The sequence below is a fragment of the Pelophylax lessonae genome (assembly GCF_965119305.1).
Source record: "Pelophylax lessonae genome assembly, chromosome: 6".
Classification (NCBI taxonomy): domain Eukaryota; kingdom Metazoa; phylum Chordata; class Amphibia; order Anura; family Ranidae; genus Pelophylax; species Pelophylax lessonae.
In genome coordinates, this window is record NC_138773.1 from 269,375,257 (window position 1) to 269,393,140 (window position 17,884).

General features: G+C 40.5%; 1 protein-coding gene across 2 annotated transcripts in view; it reads left to right on the plus strand.

Annotated features, from left to right (window-relative positions):
• ITGB6 (integrin subunit beta 6) overlaps positions 1 to 17,884 on the plus strand; it is a 207,650-nt gene that overhangs the window by 109,873 nt on the left and 79,893 nt on the right. For both annotated transcript variants that reach the window (XM_082261028.1, XM_082261027.1), the window contains exons 5-8: positions 1,558 to 1,804; positions 6,565 to 6,727; positions 8,794 to 8,955; positions 11,228 to 11,323. In XM_082261028.1, the coding sequence (XP_082117154.1) occupies positions 1,558 to 1,804; positions 6,565 to 6,727; positions 8,794 to 8,955; positions 11,228 to 11,323 (668 nt within the window). The remainder of the gene's footprint in view (positions 1 to 1,557; positions 1,805 to 6,564; positions 6,728 to 8,793; positions 8,956 to 11,227; positions 11,324 to 17,884) is intronic.

The following is a 17,884-nucleotide window of genomic DNA, read 5'->3' on the forward strand; positions in this document are numbered from 1 at the left end:
AAAATGTATTGATTCCTCCATCCACACATTCGAGGTGAATGGGGGAGGCCCTCCCACAGAGTTATTGAATTCTGACAGCAGGGAGGCTTCCCTACCTTAAAGCGGTAGTATGCATCGCATAATAGCACATTATGAAATATATATTCCTTAAAATGAAGCCCTTCAGCAGCAGGCTGTCACTGCTGAGATAGCTTCCATCTTCTCCCAGTCTTACATCCAGGTTCACAGAATCTGGCTGTGTAAGTGGTTGGAGCCGCATGTGCACAGGAGCCCATAGTTACGGCACGGTGCTCTGAAGGTCCGGCACCGCTTACCAAAAGTTTTGACCCCCCTTTCACAGATCGGTCAGAAACAGCAAGATTAAATCTGATGCAGACAACTGATGAAGATGTGAACATGGGGCCTCCCCTCTCCTTCTCACAATGATATCACCTCAGAAGCGTCCAACTGAAAGGCGGACCTATCAGTCGGACGATCAGCACGCTTCTTTTACCGCAGATTTTGAATTTCTTTGCTCTGCATACATGCTCGTTTATCATCTACATATGTAAGTGCAATGCTTCCATTAAAATGATTTGGTCGGAACGTACTGCACTATTATAAACAGAGTTTTTTCTGTTCTGAGGTGATATCATTGTGAGAAGGAGGAGGAAGGCCCCATGTTCAAATCTTCATCAGTTGTCTGCATCAGATTTGATCTTGCTGTTTCTGACTACTCTGTAAAAGGAGGGTCAAACCTTTTGGTAAGCGGTTTGGATTTGTCAGGTGGTGATTAATGATGCAATCTATATCTGCACACTGGTGATCGGAGGACCTTTCCCATCTGACTTCTTTTAGAGACTCTCTTTTGGGACTTTATTTATTTATTATTGGCGCTGCTTTTTGTTTTTATTGTTCATTATTGGCTGTGTAATCTATTTTTCTGGCTGTGTATCTGCCAAGTTATTTTCTAATTAGATTCCATGCGCAGATATTTTTTCCTGTATTTTGTATTCTAATTTCTTAGACTCGGTTCACACTACGGCGACCGCGACTTTGGCACGACTTGCACTGACTTCATAAAATGAATGTCTATGCAAGTCGCTCCGAGGTCGCCCCGAAGTAGTACAGGACCCTTTTTCTAAGTCGGAGCGACTTGTGTTGCTCCTATTAGAACCGTTCCTGTACTACACTATGGGACGCGACAGTGCGTGACTTGTCAGGCTGACCAAGTCGACTGACAAGTCGGACTAGTGTGAATGGAGACTTACCCTCCTGAGTCCTGTCCCTGAGCTACTTACTTACTATATCCAAAATAAAATAAAAAATATGTTTTTTTGCCTTAATATCTACCTTAAACACATTGCTAATTGCATATTGCACTTGTTTGTAGCCTTTGCACTAGAAATTTGCACTAGAAGCTGTAATTTTGTAACGTTTAGAAATGCCAGTAAAAACTTGGCTGTGCCAGTATATTTTGGGTGTCATGTCAGTAAATTTCAATCTGGTAGGTTGGCAACACTGATATTGTTGAGTTTAGTGTCATTATATGATAATTATTTTCTGCTTTTTCATTAGGAAAAGAGGTAACATTTCAAGTTCATGTACGTCAAAGTGAAGATTATCCTGTAGATTTATATTACTTAATGGACCTGTCAGCCTCCATGAATGATGATCTGAAAACCATTCAGGTGTTGGGGTCCACTCTGTCACAAGAGATGTCCAAGCTAACCAGCAACTTTCGGCTTGGCTTCGGGACATTTGTAGAGAAGCCAGTTTCACCGTATATTAATACCGTTCCACAAGTAATGGAAAACCCTTGCCAGTAAGTAACTTACTCACTTTTAGTCAGAATCTTTCCTTTAAGTGCTGACTGGAATTAATTATAATCACTCCAATGTATAACGTATTACTCATCTGTGACTTGCTGAAAAATGACAGCATTGGTACTTCAACATTACATTGAATGCCAAAATGACATCACTTTTTTTTCCTCTGACACAGAACTAAGATTCACACACTTTTTCACATGTGAATACAATTAGATGTTTTATTACAGTGTTTTACAGTATAATCATTTTGGTATATATGCAACATCTATATCATAGTTTGGTCCCTGGAAATTTCTGTTTTGAAATGTTTCTAGTTTTCAGTAAGTGCCACATTTTCTGCAAATCAGATTCTCATCTTTGAAAATTGGATTTCAGCCAATAGTTGATGTCTGTTTTTTTTTTTAACCACTTGCCGTCTGCTCACGTTGCTGCTACTGCAGCAATGTGGCTCGTTATCGTCTAGCGACGTAGTACTACGTCGCTAGACTCCTCCCCTGTAGGCGGCGCTCGCGCTGTTTTCAGTCACAGCGGGAGTCGGGCCAGGGGAGGAGCGGCGCCGATCGCCGCTGCTCTTCCCCGATCGTCGGGGAATCTAGTTTGGAGATCCGCCCGCTTGTGTAAACAGAGCGGGCGGATCTCCTAAGTGACAGGGAGTGACAGATCGCAGTGTTCAGCATAGCTGAACATCCGATCTGTCCCTGACTCACTCAGTCACCTCCCCCCACACACGTCAGTAAGCACCAGGCATACATTAACCCCTCCTTCTCCAATAAAATTAACCCCTTCCCTGCCAGTGTCATTTTTACAGTAACAGTGAATATTTATAGCACTGATTACTGTAGTAATGTCACTGGTACCCCCAAAAGTGTCAAAAATGTCAGTCAAGGGTCCGATCTGTCCGGCGCAATGTCGCAGTCCCGCAAAAAAAATCGCAGATCGCCGCCATTACTCGTTAACAAAAAAACACCAAAAATGACAGAAATCTTTCCCTTAGTTAGTAAACGCAATAACTTTTGCGCAAACCAATCAAAATACACTTATTGTGATTTTTTTTTACCAGACATAGGTAGCAGAAAACCAATTGGCCAAAAATTTAAAACAATTTAGATTTTTACATTTTTTGGGGGGGGAATTTCATATAAAAAAAGTGTTAAAAATATTGTTATTTTTTCAAAATAAACGCTATTTTTTGTTTATAGCGCAAAAAATAAAAATCACACAGGTGATCAAATACCACCAAAAGAAAGCTCTGTTTGTGGAAAAAAAGGACGTAAATTTTGTTTGGGTACGGCGTCGCACGACCACGCAATTGTCAGTTAAAGTTGCACAGCGCCGAATCGCAAAAAGTGGCCCAGACATAAGACAGCAAAATCCTCTAGTGGTAAAGTGGTTAAGTAAAGTCCCTTTCACTGTCCCGTAGACAGCGGTCACCCGGACAAGAAGGGAGGGGAAAGAATGTTGAAAGAAATTGAAAACGCAATGGATGTTCTAAAGCCCCGTACACACGTACCGATGGTCGGCATACAAATGTTCCTCTTTTCTCCCCGGGATGTCGGTGTCTGCTGAAAAGTGCAAAGACAGCACAAGGACAGCACAAGAATTTTGTCCGCCGACTGCAGAAGTGATGTCATGTAATGGTTAACTTTCCCTGTGTTTTCTATTTTCTGAGCATGCCCAGTCTTGCAAATCTGCGGTCTGTCGGCCGAATTGTGTACTGACAGGCGAACAATCGTCCGTTCTGGTGTAGGCATACAAAAATTTTCATGTTTGCAAGAAAGACTTTTGTCCGCGGATTGTGCGCAGACATCTGTCGGAGGCACCATACTAACACGCGTACAATCGTCAGATCCTTCGTCCACCGACGTTTGTATGCCGACGATCGGTACGTGTGTACGGGCCTTTACTCTTCCCGTCAGTATCATAAATGGTTGAGTTGTTGTCTGTGTCCTTTTAGTAGAGATTTCCCTCTATTTCCTGTCCTGGTGAATGCTGTTTCTGGTAAAGGATATATCATAGCTGGGTGTAATCAATGGAGACAACTCCTCTTGTGACAACTAAGATTTGGAGAGAGTTCTTTTATGGGGTGAATATTTTTGTCACCATTTTTTTTTATAAATTCCAGCTTCCTTATGTAGCAATATACTATTGTTGGACTTCTGTTGCAGAAAACAAAAAGATTTCTATGTATTTTAGGATGAGGCATACCTCAGCCTCCAGTTTGTTCCTTACAAAAGTTCATGACTTCCTTAGGACATGGAAATTGTTAAGACACAGGAAGTACTTCACCAGGTGACCTCATTAGCACACACCCTACACATGCCCTCCCCTCCACCCACCTATGTACTGACATGCAGGCAGTATCATTGAAAACACAAGTGTGTCCCTGGAAGTCTGTAATGGTCACCATACACTGTATAATCTGATTGTACAATCTCCTTTAGATCTGCAGATAACACAGCAATGTAAAACAGGCCAGCGACAGGACAAATTCATATAGTTAGGCCTAAACTTACTAGAAACAAAGAGGCCACACTGGGGCCTTACAAGAATTAGGATTCTGCAGAGGATACAACAGTGTAAAATTTGCCTGCAGCAGGATAGTTTATGTAGGCCTAACTGGGGTATGCCAAACTTATATTTTGTTATATTTTGTTATGTTTTGTTTTTTCCCTCCCAACTGAGGAACACCTAATAGCAAAAGTATGTAGGCATAGAACACACCCCTTGACACCCCCCCCCCCTCCACTTTAAAAGATAATCATAAAAACTATTAGTTAAACCCACAAGTGCTTTTTTTTTTAATCACTACTATTTCTTTATACTGGCTTTTGACATTTGCAAATGTAGCAATTTGAAAACTGGATGAAAGGTTTAGCACTGTAAACACTTTTTGATAGATAATTAGTGCATTTTATATACAACTATATAGATCTGACCAAAACGAGGGACAAATAAGGAGTAAAGAGGGACAGAGGGACTTTTTTCAAAGTCAGGGACAGTCCCTCCAAATGGACAGTTAGGAGCTATGGAGATAGGGGATGTAGTGAATGTGAGGGATATAATTTGAGGGGGTTTAGGTGCACACTGTTTTTTTTTTTTTTTTCTTTTAATAATGAAGCAGTGTCCTCTGAACAAAAAGCAACTCCAAGAATAGATTGTCAGCAACAAGTGAGAGTTCTACTTTCAGCACCCTAAACTTATATAATCAACATAAAATTTAAATAAAAAACAGCCCCAAAAAAATAAAAAAAACCCTCAAATGCCATTCCTGAAACCAATGCCCATTTTTTTTTTTTTTTTTTCAGAAAACTCTTTTAAAATAGCAGTTTGACTTAAAAAGGAAGTAAACACTCTGAGAAAAAATGTGAAAAAAAACCTGTAAAGACAAAGGCATAATGAGCTAGTATGAATCGCATACTAGCTCATTATGAAGTACCCACCTAAAAATGAAGCCCCCGCAGTGCCGACTGGACAACCGACATGTTCGGCCGTCCTGCTTCCTGGATCGTGTCCTCCGGCAATCTGAAGGAATGGCACGGGTGGCCGTTCCTTCAGAGCGCATGCGCCGATGACGTCATCGGCTTCATGCACTGTAAATTTCTCCTAAACGTTGCAAGTTTAGGAGATATTTATAGCACCTATAGGCAGCCTTAATATAGGCTTACCTATAGGTAAATGTCTTTAAAGTGGGTTTACAACCACTTTAAAAAATAAGTGCCCCATTAACATGAAATGAAAAAACATAAACCCCCAACATAAACCAGAACCATGAAAATACTAACCCATGGGAAAAAAGACTTGCAGTAAAAAAAAAAATCAACCACAAATTAAAATGAAAGACAAAAATGCAACCAATAGTAAAAACAACAAAAAGAGGGCAGCAAAAACAGTTTGATTCCCCAAAAAGCTCGGAATCAGAATGAAAGTAGTTTCCTAACGGATCTTAATCACTCCCTGTGCAGTTTCTCAGCATTCTCTACATTTTCCCTACAACAGCTTCCAACCCAGTGACACTATGGCTGCTCTGCGCTGCCACCCCCCCCCCCCTCTATTTTATAGCGAGGGGCTGGCTCAACCAAAAGCCCCCTTATTTTGCCTTCTAAGCCTCCCGACCATAGTTTAAAGGTCATGCAAAGCATTATGGTGTATTACCTATCCAAAAACTGCCAGAACCGAGCATCTTGATCCTGTAGGTTTTGCCTCCATCCCACGGTGGCAGCACCCCCAAACATCATCCCAAGAGTCTCATGGTAGAGAAATATTACTATTTATGTATGCAGGAAATATACGTAAGAAGCCAGGGACTGACTCCGATCATCAGACTGCACATATAACTAAAATATCACATTCATTATTTATGTTAGAGGTGTTGGCTGCAAAATGAGTAGTTTATTGGTTACCTGACATTAAAATTTTAGAAAAAAAAGTTGTTGGCTAATTCTCCTATCTAACAATGCTTATACATATTTAATAAATCTTTGTTAACATCTAAAAATCAATCAGTTACATCCTTCAGTCAAAGCTGAACGCACATTCACTCCAACCTTTAAAGCACAACACAGTGGAGATCACCTTTTCACATCTTGCTGTACACCCAACCACATGTCATACAGTCCTGTAGTGTACTACCCTTGTGTTTTCCCTTGGACCAAACTTTTATCTCTACAATAAATTAATAATAATGATGAAGATAAAAATGTTTGTTTTCCCTTCAGGGGATCCAAGGGATTTAATTATTATTCTTATTTTGCAGTCCATATGTAGTTTGTTTGCCAACCTTTGGATACAAGCATGTTTTGTCCTTGACCTATAATACAACAGATTTTAATGACATTGTGAAGAAACAGACAATTTCAGCAAATCTCGACTCTCCAGAAGGGGGATTTGATGCAATCATGCAAGCAACTGTCTGCAAAGTAAGTTTCTTTATTGTGCAAATTCCTAAAGTGGAGTGGGGGCCGCCATTTTGTGAGTTAAAGCTGTTATTATGTGGTTTGAAGTAACAGTAATGAAAGGATAGTGTGCCAAATGATCCCTATTTCTGAACTGAGGGACACATGTCCTTTGCGATGCCCATTGTTACATTTTAATTCATTCCGCTGCCTGGTTTTAAGTAGCGGTGATTGCTATGTACACTCCCCATTCATCTTGACGTTATATAATAGGCTCCTTCCGACCTATCTGCATTTACACTTGAAAAAAGAGCGCGCATGCTCACTGGGAGCTTGGCGCATGCTCTGAAACGCGTCGTGTTTTCCAATAGACTTTGGTGACGTCACGCGGCTTCACGCTGCGTTACAGCCCAACAAGCGGAAGTACCGGATCTCGGTAGACAACGGATGGCTTAGTTTGTCTCCCTGCCGTATCCATCAGCTTCCATCTGCACTCCATCTTCGGCCACTGGATTCCACGACCATCTGGCGTCACCATCTCTTGAGCCTTGTATTACTGTACCCCATGTGAGTTATTATATCGTATGTGTAATCTTGGATTAAAGCATACTGCACTTAGAGGCGCTCCGTGTCTCTCTCTTCTCTTCTTCTGAACTGAGGGACAGGATGTATGACTGTAATACTTTTACAAACTAGAGAAATTCAGACTAACCATTTGATGACAAGCATATCCACAAGCAAAAGCCAAACCGGTCAGTAAACCAAGGTTTCAGGCTGTTGAATATATACATTGATCCTGATTTGACCTGCTAAAGTCTAGCTTCCCCCCGCCCTCCTATTTTTCTAGGCCCCCCCCACCCCCCATTGGCCAATGAGACTGGCCATAACATAAAAGGATCAGCTGGAAGACTCAGGAGGTGGAAAGGGTGGAACCAAATACGGAACTGATAACTCACACATTCTGTGGGTTGCCAGTGACATGTAACAAAGCTATAAAGCCTATCTCAGGCAAAGGCAGTGGTCTTAGGATGGAAACCACCAGAGATGTATAGTAACTAAGTAGAACTACTTCACTACTGTACTTAAGTACCGAAAGGCGGTATCTGTACTTTCCTGGAGTAGAATTTTTTTCTCCTACTTCCACTTTTACTTCGCTACATTTTTTCAATGATTTCAATACTTCTACTCCGATATTTTTTTTTGTGCTGCATAGTTACTCATTACTATTATAAAAATTACCACTGCCAGAACAGTAGATGGCAGGTTTCATGAAGCTCAAAACATGTGTATTATCAGCGCATACAAAAATAAAAGCTACCGTATGTATAAAGAAAAGCTGCATTTGAAATAATAAAAACCAATATGATGTTCAAACTTTTGACTTCTTTCTTTAATAACTACATAACAGAGTACTTGTACTTTTACTTTCAGTACTTGAGTAGCAATTTTTTTTTTCAAAACTACTGGTACTTTTACTTTCAGTACTTGAGTAGCAAAATTTAAAAAAAAACTACTTGCAATACTTAAGTACAAAAAATGTTGAATATTTTAGTACTTCTACTCAAGTCACTTTTTGATCGAGCACTTCCACTTCTACTCAAGTAACTTTTTGATCGAGCACTTGTACTTTTACTCAAGTATGGGTTTCGAGTACTTTATACAACTCTGGAAATCACCCTAAAAGAGACCCATAAAGTAACAACTGTCTCTGTCTATCCATTGAAAACCAGGCTACCTAATTGCATTTACAGATCACTTGAGTCAGAGTCATCTCTCCCAGGACCAAAGCCACACTCAAGCTGGGAAGGCCCTGTCTATTTCTATTTGTTGCAAACAGAAAAACATAGAGGAAATATACGATACCACCCCTACATGGCACACAACTCATCAGAGGAAGGAACAGGCAGAGTGTCCCTGATACTTGTCCAATAAAGATTTGCATGTGGGTTTGGAAGCACTATGGGGCTTTTTTTTTTCTGGTAACATGTTTTAAAATGTACTTTTTGTTTTTTGAGTTGTTATAAGGCTGTTGTCATTATTGTTATATTACTCAAACAGAACTGTTTTAATATCAATCATTTGATTTTCAGGACAGGATTGGATGGAGGAACAGATCGATGCATTTGCTTGTTTTTGTGACAGACTATGATTCCCACTATGGTATGGACAGTAAACTGGCTGGTATTGTGATACCCAATGATGGTCAGTGTCATCTAGACAGCAATAATGAATACTACATGTCAACTGTCCAGGTATATGTCATTTTGTTGGTGTATTTAACTGTCCTATTAGTAACACATATGGGATGGGGGGGGGGGGGGGGAGCGGGCCGGTCAATGTCATAGGATAATTTACCATTAAAGCCTTACAATTGGCCACAATATCTCAGGTATAGGCTGTCCAAATGCAAATTGGCTTTATACACAAGTTTAAAAAAAAAAAAAAAACCTTGTTTAATTTAACCCTAAACTATGATGGTTTTCATGTCTTTTCTTTAGTTAATATGGTCAGGGTTAAAAATAAATATTTTAGTTAGGTGAATATGAACTATTAGGCTGCATTCACATGTCAGCGTATGGATCACGGGCAGAATCGCCGCGATTCCGCCCGCGATCCGGAGATTATTGCAAATCGCGGGACGCCTGTGCGTTGCCCGTGATTTGCAATAGCACCCCAAACGCTGAGCGATGTTACCGCGATTTCCGCCTGCCGAATCGCGGTAACATTGCGCAAAAAAAATCGCGGGACGCAATACGCTCCAAAGAAGCTCTTGTACTTTTTTGGGCCTAATGCGTCCCGCGATTTTTTTTTGCGCTATGTAACCGCGATTCGGCAGGCGGAAATCGCTGCAACATCGCTCAGCGTTTGGGGTGCTATTGCAAATCACGGGCAACGCACATGCGTCCCGTGATTTGCAATAATCTCCGGATCGCGGGCGGGATCGTGGCGATTCTGCCCGCGATCCATACGCTGAGATGTGAATGCAGCCTTACATATAAATGTTATTATATATTATTATATAAATATTATGTTGTCTGCTATCTAGCTAGCAGGTGGTGTCTTGCTGGCCATACACTAGCCGAAAATTTGTACGGAAATCTGTCATTTGGTCGGTTCATTCGTTTTTCGTCCAGTTAATGGGCACAAATAGAAAATTGGTTTTAAGGTTTCAGAGCTGAAATATTGAAGGAACAGTTTGGAAAATTCTGCCGAACGAACGATAAATGTGTTTCTCGCCCAAACTGTTTGCCTGCCGCGGCATATGTGACAAAATTAAAGAAAAACGGATTCATTTATGTCCATTGAACGATTTATCGATCAATATGCGATCGTCTGTTCTCACAGCCGAGTGTTTGTTTCTCGAAAATGAGTTTGAACGATTTTTCGTATAGTATGTGGCCAGCATTAGCCTTAGGCTCCACATGTTTTCCTCTGTTTCTTTTGCCCCTTGGATTTATTAAAACCTGTTGCTTATAGAGCTCTGTAGCTCAAGGTTAAATTTAGACACATATGTGAATAAAGCCCCGTACACACGTACCGATTGTCGGCCGTAAATATTCGGCCGACGACCTTTCGGCCGATTGTAGGCTTGTTAGTATGATGCTTCCGACAGCCGACAGCGCATTTTCGGCCAAACAGAATCGGGTGAGCAGGCATTAAAATTTTTGTTAGCATCGCTTCTCGGCCTTTTGACTAAGATGAAGTGTAAAATTTTTGTTAGCCGTCACCAGAACAGCCGATTGTTCGCCAGTCAGTACAGATTTCGGCCGACAGACAGCAGATTAGCAAGACTGGGCATGCTCAGAAAAGAAAAAAGACAAGGAAAGTTAACCATTACATGACATCATTTCTGCAGTCGGCTGTTGTTTGCCGACAAAATTCGTGTGCAGTCTTTTGCAGTTTTCAACAGACACGACAGCCCTGGACAAAAGACGGCCGATCGTTTGGCCGACGATCAGTACGTGTGTACGGGGCTTAAGTCGGAGCAGTTACTCATCCCTCATTCAAAAGTTTCAGTCAGACAAAATTGGGTTGATGTTCTAAAATTAGAGAGTGTAATATATGGTGCAGCTGTGAATGGTAGCCAATCAACTTCTAACTTCAGCTTGTTCAATTAAGCTTTGACAATAAAACCTGAAAGCTGATTGGTTTCAATGCAGAGCTGCACCAGTTTTTGCACTCTCCAGCTTTAGTAAATCAACCCCAATGAGTCCTACGGCCGCTGCTGTAATACCTCTGTAGATACCTTAACTGCTTCATTCCTTTATTGAAGCTGATAAGAAATCAGCATTGATATATCAGAAAACCCCTGGTGCCTGGTTCTTATCTGAAAAGGAAAGAACCAGGCAATGTATAGCCAAGAAAAATGGCAGTTTTCAAATTTGATGCAGGGTGGAAGGCAGGAGTGAAAAAAGGAGTGTGAGAACAGCAAGTTTGACTTGCAAATGATTTTCCTTTGTTTACGGTCAGTAACCAGTTGATACACACCAGAATACATAATGTCATGTTTGACTTCGGCTTTAGGAATATCCATCTCTTGGTCAGCTGATTGAGAAGCTCGCGGAGAATAATATTCTGCTTATTTTCGCTGTTACAGAAAAACAACTTCCTCTGTATCAGGTAAGAACAAAACCTGTTATAATCCCGTCCCTCTTCATTCTTACTAGAAAACTGGGTTAGTCGTTATGGTAGGAAAAATATCTACATTTGTAGATTTTTTTTTTTTACTATTATTGTAGCTGTATGTGTAGTGTATCTCCAGCCAAAAGAGTTTTTTTTTTTTTTATATAGAGTAGAGAAGAGTTAGAACCATCCATTTTTTTTTATATCTGCATCCCATTGCATTTCTCTCTGCTTCCTATCTTGGTAGGAAAGTTGTCACTGAGACAAGAAATGGAGGCAATCTCTAAAGAAAACACAGACACCAATAAAAAGCTAATGGAGGTTCCAGCCTTCTCTATTTCTACTAATGACACGTTGTTTTCTTTCCCTTGTGTTCCTGTTAAAGAAATGTACTCTCACTTCCTGTCCTGACAGCAACAGGAAATAAGGGGCCTTTTTTTTTTTTTTGAATAGTACCTTAAAAAAACTAACAGGGGTTAAAACCATTACCTACACTTTTATGCATATTTAAAGTGTAACTAAAACAATCCTGTCTGGGTGATCTATGTACATTGCAGGGATTTTAACAAACGGTAGCAGAGTCCTATCTTTTTCTGTTCTGAAGAAAAAGCTTTGTTTTCCCATGTCCTTTTCAGACTGATTTCGGAATGGGAGGGTCTGGTTCATTATAGTCATCTGGTGCATTTTCAGTGCTCTATAGAGGAAAGCTGCACTGTCTACATCCTTTTAGAAGTTGCACACAGTTACTCTCACAATGCGCTTAGGACTATAATCAATGAGTCCACTGGAGTTAGTATGAATTTCAAATAACCAACTTATTAGTCACAAAGAATACAAGATGGTGGGAACCACTGGAGAATAATGGTAAACATGGTACATTACCATGAAAGCCTGCCTGGTGGATCCTGGGATGGAAGCCACGTGTTTACCATCATTCTCCAGTGGTTCCCACCATCCTGTATTCTTTGTGACTAATAAATTGATTATTTGATGTTTATACTAACTCCAGTGGACTCATTGATTATAGCCCTAAACTCCTTGTGCGAGTAACTGTGTGCAACTGTTTTCAGCATCCTTACATAGTTACATAGTAGTTGAGGTTGAATAAAGACAATAGTCCATCTAGTACAACCTGTGTAGGTGTGTGTGGCCGTAATCATCTCTCATACCCCTGAATGTTTTGATCCTGGAGATGTATGTACAAGAGTCTTTTAAAAGTAGCCATACTCCCCGCAGTTACTACCACTTGTGGTAGAGAATTCCACAATCTTGTAGCCCTTACTGTAAATAACCCCCTGCGTAGCCTAAGGTTAAATCTCTTCTCCTCTAATCGCATTGTATGTCCTCGTGTCCTCATGCATTCATTGCGACTGAACAGTTTTTTTTCTATGTTGAGATCACCGTTGAGGTATTTATAAATCGCTATCATGTCCCCTCTCAGGCGTCTCCTGTCCAGGGAGAATAAATCAAGCGCTTTTAAGCGCTCTTCATAATTAAGGTCCTCCAATCCCCTAATCAGTTTAGTTGCTCTATTCTGGACTCTCTCCAGCTCCTTCACATCCCTTCTGAGGATTGGCGACCAGAACTGGACAGAATACTCCAGATGTGGTCGGACCAGAGTTTTATAAAGTGGTCCTTGTTCCCTAGGATGACTCTCTTTTGCAGATACGGGCAATTTTTTATTTAAACCAGTCCCCAACCCTCCTTGTTGCCTAGTCGCAATAGTTGTGTTTATTATTTTTGAAGTAATTAACCCTGAGGAAGTATCTGGCTGAAAATGAAATTCCTGTTGCCGAGGATGCCTACAACTATACTCGTAGCCTACTCCAGATGTCTGAGAGGTTCAGCACGCCAATCACAGTCAGAAAATGACATTTCTGGGGCCTTTCTGGACACCAACTTCCAGGTTGCCATAGTACATTGGATTTTTGGGATAGTTTCAGAAAATTACAGTGGCTTTGGAATGAAATAGAAAGGGCATTTTTAACAACATTAAATTACAAAATGGCTTGTGTGCCAATTTTATATGCTCTAAAAAATGTTCTAACCGAAGTGGGATTCCCATTTATATCCAGAAGTTTTGGGCTAGAGTAGTGAAGGATTGCTGTCTCCGGGTGGGGAGATTACTTTCTGATCCAGAGACCTTATATCATTTACTACTGACTTGTCTCACACTTTTTGAAGAATTAAGCTGCCTGAGTCTAGGTCTACCTTATGTACTACCGAGGCAAAGTCAATGTAGACATTTTGAATCGTAATCTTTAAAACGTATTACTTATTTTAATATGCATCATGGCCACTTTGAAATAAAGGAATCTTCTTTCTTATTACAAAGAAAAAAGGAAAGACTCGGCTACCCGTCTGATAACGCTCACTGAATGATTAGGGAAGTGGAGCCGCAGAGCAGATGTGATCTGAGCATGAAATGTCGTGTTCAATTTATTTTTATGAATGTGAAACCATAATCAGAAAAATATGGTTAATGTTTGATATGTCATATACTTGGCATCAGACGCAGAAAATGTTCTCATATTTTTTCATCTGTTGGGATTTTATTTTGCCACTGAAATACATTAGTTCTTGCTTAACATGGTCTGTGCAAAAGCTTGGTTTTGTTTATTGCAAATAAATGATTAAAGCGTAACTCCACTTTTGTTGAGAAAAAAACATTCCTCCTCTGGGTGATTTCTGTACATTGCAAGGATTATAACAACCTTTGTTGTTCTTACCTTTTGTTATTCTGAAGAAATCACTGCTTGTTCCTCTGTGCCTCTGTGCTGAGTGGGTCTAATGGGAGTGGTTTCATATTTATCAATCAGCTGTGCAGCTGCAGAGCACTAATGAGGAAATCTGCTGGGCCTGCATCCCTTTAGACGTGTTCCTATTGGGAGTATCTCACCAAAAAATGACCGTTTTGTTCCAGGAGATGTCTGGAATCTGATTTGTATCTTAGGCAGACTTCTGGGAAAATCAGTGAGCCAATCACACAAGCAGAAAATTATGTTTTCAGGTTGTGGCCAGTACACATTCTATGTATAGAACAACTCCAGTTAGCCAATTACATTGCATTTGCACAAAATTACAGTGGCTGCAGATTGAAAAGAAAAGGTAGATTTTAATAACGTATAATTACAATATGATTTGTGTCACAATTGTATACGCTATATTACTTTTTCATTATTTGCTATTTTTTCTCCACGAAAATGGAGTTACTCTTTAAGTAAAATCTGCAACAGGTGCAAACCGCTGGTTTGCTACTGTTATCCAGCAAACACTACAGCTGTGCTAAAGTCACAAAAATAATTAAATCTGAGTTCCATGTAATCCACTATAGTCCGAGTCCAGAGCAACCCTTAAAAGGGAGCTAGGTGAGATTGCTTCTAGAAGTTTGGACAGTGTAAGCTTCGCCGCCAGTGATATACAGTGCATTGCGAAAGTATTCGGCCCCCTTGAACTTTTCGACCTTTTGGCACATTTCAGGCTTCAAACATAAAGATATAAAACTGTAATTTTTTTTTTTTTTTGAAGAATCAACAACAAGTGGGACACAATCATGAAGTGGAATGAAATTTATTGGATATTTCAAACTTTTTTAACAAATAAAAAACTGAAAAATTGGCTGTGCAAAATTATTCAGCCCCCTTAAGTTAATACTTTGTAGCGCCACCTTTTGCTGCGATTACAGCTGTAAGTCGCTTGGGGTATGTCTCTATCAGTTTTGCACATCGAGAGACTGAAATTTTTGCCCATTCCTCCTTGCAAAACAGCTCGAGCTCAGTGAGGTTGGATGGAGAGTGTTTGTGAACAGCAGTTTTCAGTTTTTTCCACAGATTCTCGATTGGATTCAGGTCTGGACTTTGACTTGGCCATTCTAACACCTGGATATGTTTATTTGTGAACCATTCCATTGTAGATTTTGCTTTATGTTTTGGATCATTGTCTTGTTGGAAGACAAATCTCCGTCCCAGTCTCCGGTCTTTTGCAGACTCCATCAGGTTTTCTTCCAGAATGGTCCTGCATTTGGCTCCATCCATCTTCCCATCAATTTTAACCATCTTCCCTGTCCCTGCTGAAGAAAAGCAGGCTCAAACCATGATGCTGCCACCACCATGTTTGACAGTGGGGATGGTGTGTTCAGGGTGATGAGCTGTGTTGCTTTTATGCCAAACATAACGTTTTGCATTGTTGCCAAAAAGTTCAATTTTGGTTTCATCTGACCAGAGCACCTTCTTCCACATGTTTGGTGTGTCTCCCAGGTGGCTTGTGGCAAACTTTAAACAACACTTTTTATGGATATCTTTAAGAAATGGCTTTCTTCTTGCCACTCTTCCATAAAGGCCAGATTTGTGCAGTATACGACTGATTGTTGTCCTATGGACAGAGTCTCCCACCTCAGCTGTAGATCTCTGCAGTTCATCCAGAGTGATCATGGGCCTCTTGGCTGCATCTCTGATCAGTCTTCTCCTTGTATGAGCTGAAAGTTTAGAGGGACGGCCAGGTCTTCGTAGATTTGCAGTGGTCTGATACTCCTTCCATTTCAATATTATCCTTGTACAATGCTCCTTGGGATGTTTAAAGCTTGGGAAATCTTTTTGTATTCAAATCCGGCTTTAAACTTCTCCACAACAGTATCTCGGACCTGCCTGGTGTGTTCCTTGTTCTTCATGATGCTCTCTGCGCTTTAAACAGACCTCTGAGACTATTACAGTGCAGGTGCATTTATACGGAGGCTTGATTACACACAGGTGGATTCTATTTATCATCATTAGTCATTTAGGTCAACATTGGATCATTCAGAGATCCTCACTGAACTTCTGGAGAGAGTTTGCTGCACAGAAAGTAAAGGGACTGAATAATTTTGCACGCCCAATTTTTCAGTTTTTTATTTGTTAACAAAGTTTGAAATATCCAATAAATTTTGTTCCACTTCATGATTGTGTCCCACTTGTTGTTGATTCTTCAAAAAAAAATTACAGTTTTATATCTTTATGTTTGAAGCCTGAAATGGGGCAAAAGGTTGAAAAGTTCAAGGGGGCCGAATACTTTCGCAATGCACTGTAAGTGGCTCAGTATCAAAGTAATATACTTCCTAACTAAGTGTTATGTTTAGTATTGTACTTCATTATTAGAGTATTGATGTCACATAGGGGATGTTGGGGAGGAGAGGTGTCCAGCTGTCCAGGGCTGGGCTGATGCAAGACAGGAGAGTTACCCACCTCAGGCACTATGTTGGGAGGGGGAGGCTGAAGTGGGAGATTCTCTTGGCTCTACGTTAGTGGTTCCAAACCATCTGGCTGTTGCCCAAAATGCTCCACAACCTCCCACAGAGGCTCAATGTGCCTCCAGGGTCCCTGAGACCCTTCAGTCTTTACAGTGAAACCTCCCACAGCTACCTCTGGGTATAAACTTTATTTCTTACTGTTGGGGCATGGAAGAATTTATCATGCCCTGGTCTCAAAATGGCTGAGAACCACTGCTTCTCATTACCTCAGCAATCTCTTGTGCTCTGCAAGACTTTGCTGTTTTGAATGACAGCTCAGCCCTACTAGTTGTACTGCGAGAATTAGTGGAATGTTCAAATAAAAATTTGAACCCCTTGGTTACTCTTACAAAACTCCAAATTACATTTATTAAACCCATCATCCCCTTCTTTAATTTATTGTTTTGTTTGTTGTTTGTATGAATATATGGATTAGTACACATGTGATTGGGGTCTTATATGTAAACTTTTTAAAAATGTGTTTTGTTTTTTAGTTTCACATTAAGGGCTCATGCGCAAGGCCAATCGGGATGTGCGTTTTTGGATGCAGGCAGATTGCATCCAGGGGGCGCACATCTGCCCCTAACCCAACTCTCTTATGATTAAATTACAGTAATTTATCCATGTCGCTAAACCTTCCCCCATTCTGTTAAAATTTCCATGGACTAAAATATGGTAATCTTAGGGAATGTCTTTTTGGCATCCCTCATTGGGCATTGTACATATCTGTGTAGGCATGCCAGCTCAAGCTGTCTCAGGGGGAGGAGGAGGGGGGGTGCACATTGGCATTTTAGCTTTGGGTGTCAGAGGACCTCGTCCCAGCATTGCTGCTGATGCTCTACTTAAAGGATGAGTACAGTTTATCCTTTTTATTCCTCTTAAACTCAAATCCATGGCCTGCCACAATGTTTACATCTTGAACTAAAGTAACAAACTCTTGCCCGCCCCAGATCTATACTTAATGGTATATGTTGTGGCAATGTTGAATTATTTTTTTTTGGATAGAATAAGAAGGGATTAGCTCCTCGGTCAGGATTTTATTGCTGTTTTTGTGCCTGTTGGGGAAATCTACCCCTCTATGTGTTCTAGTGACCATTGTCACTGAGGCAGAAAGTGAATGGAAATCCCAAACTATAGAGTTGTCACTCCCTCTTATAAGGACACCTATAACTGTAAAAACTCTCCAAGAGAGGAATTCCTTTAATTTGGGAGAAATTTTCTCTAATTTCCTGTGGCATGTCTAGAACAGGAAATGAAGGGAAAACTACCCAGTGGGTACGAAGGCAGCAAAAAATAAA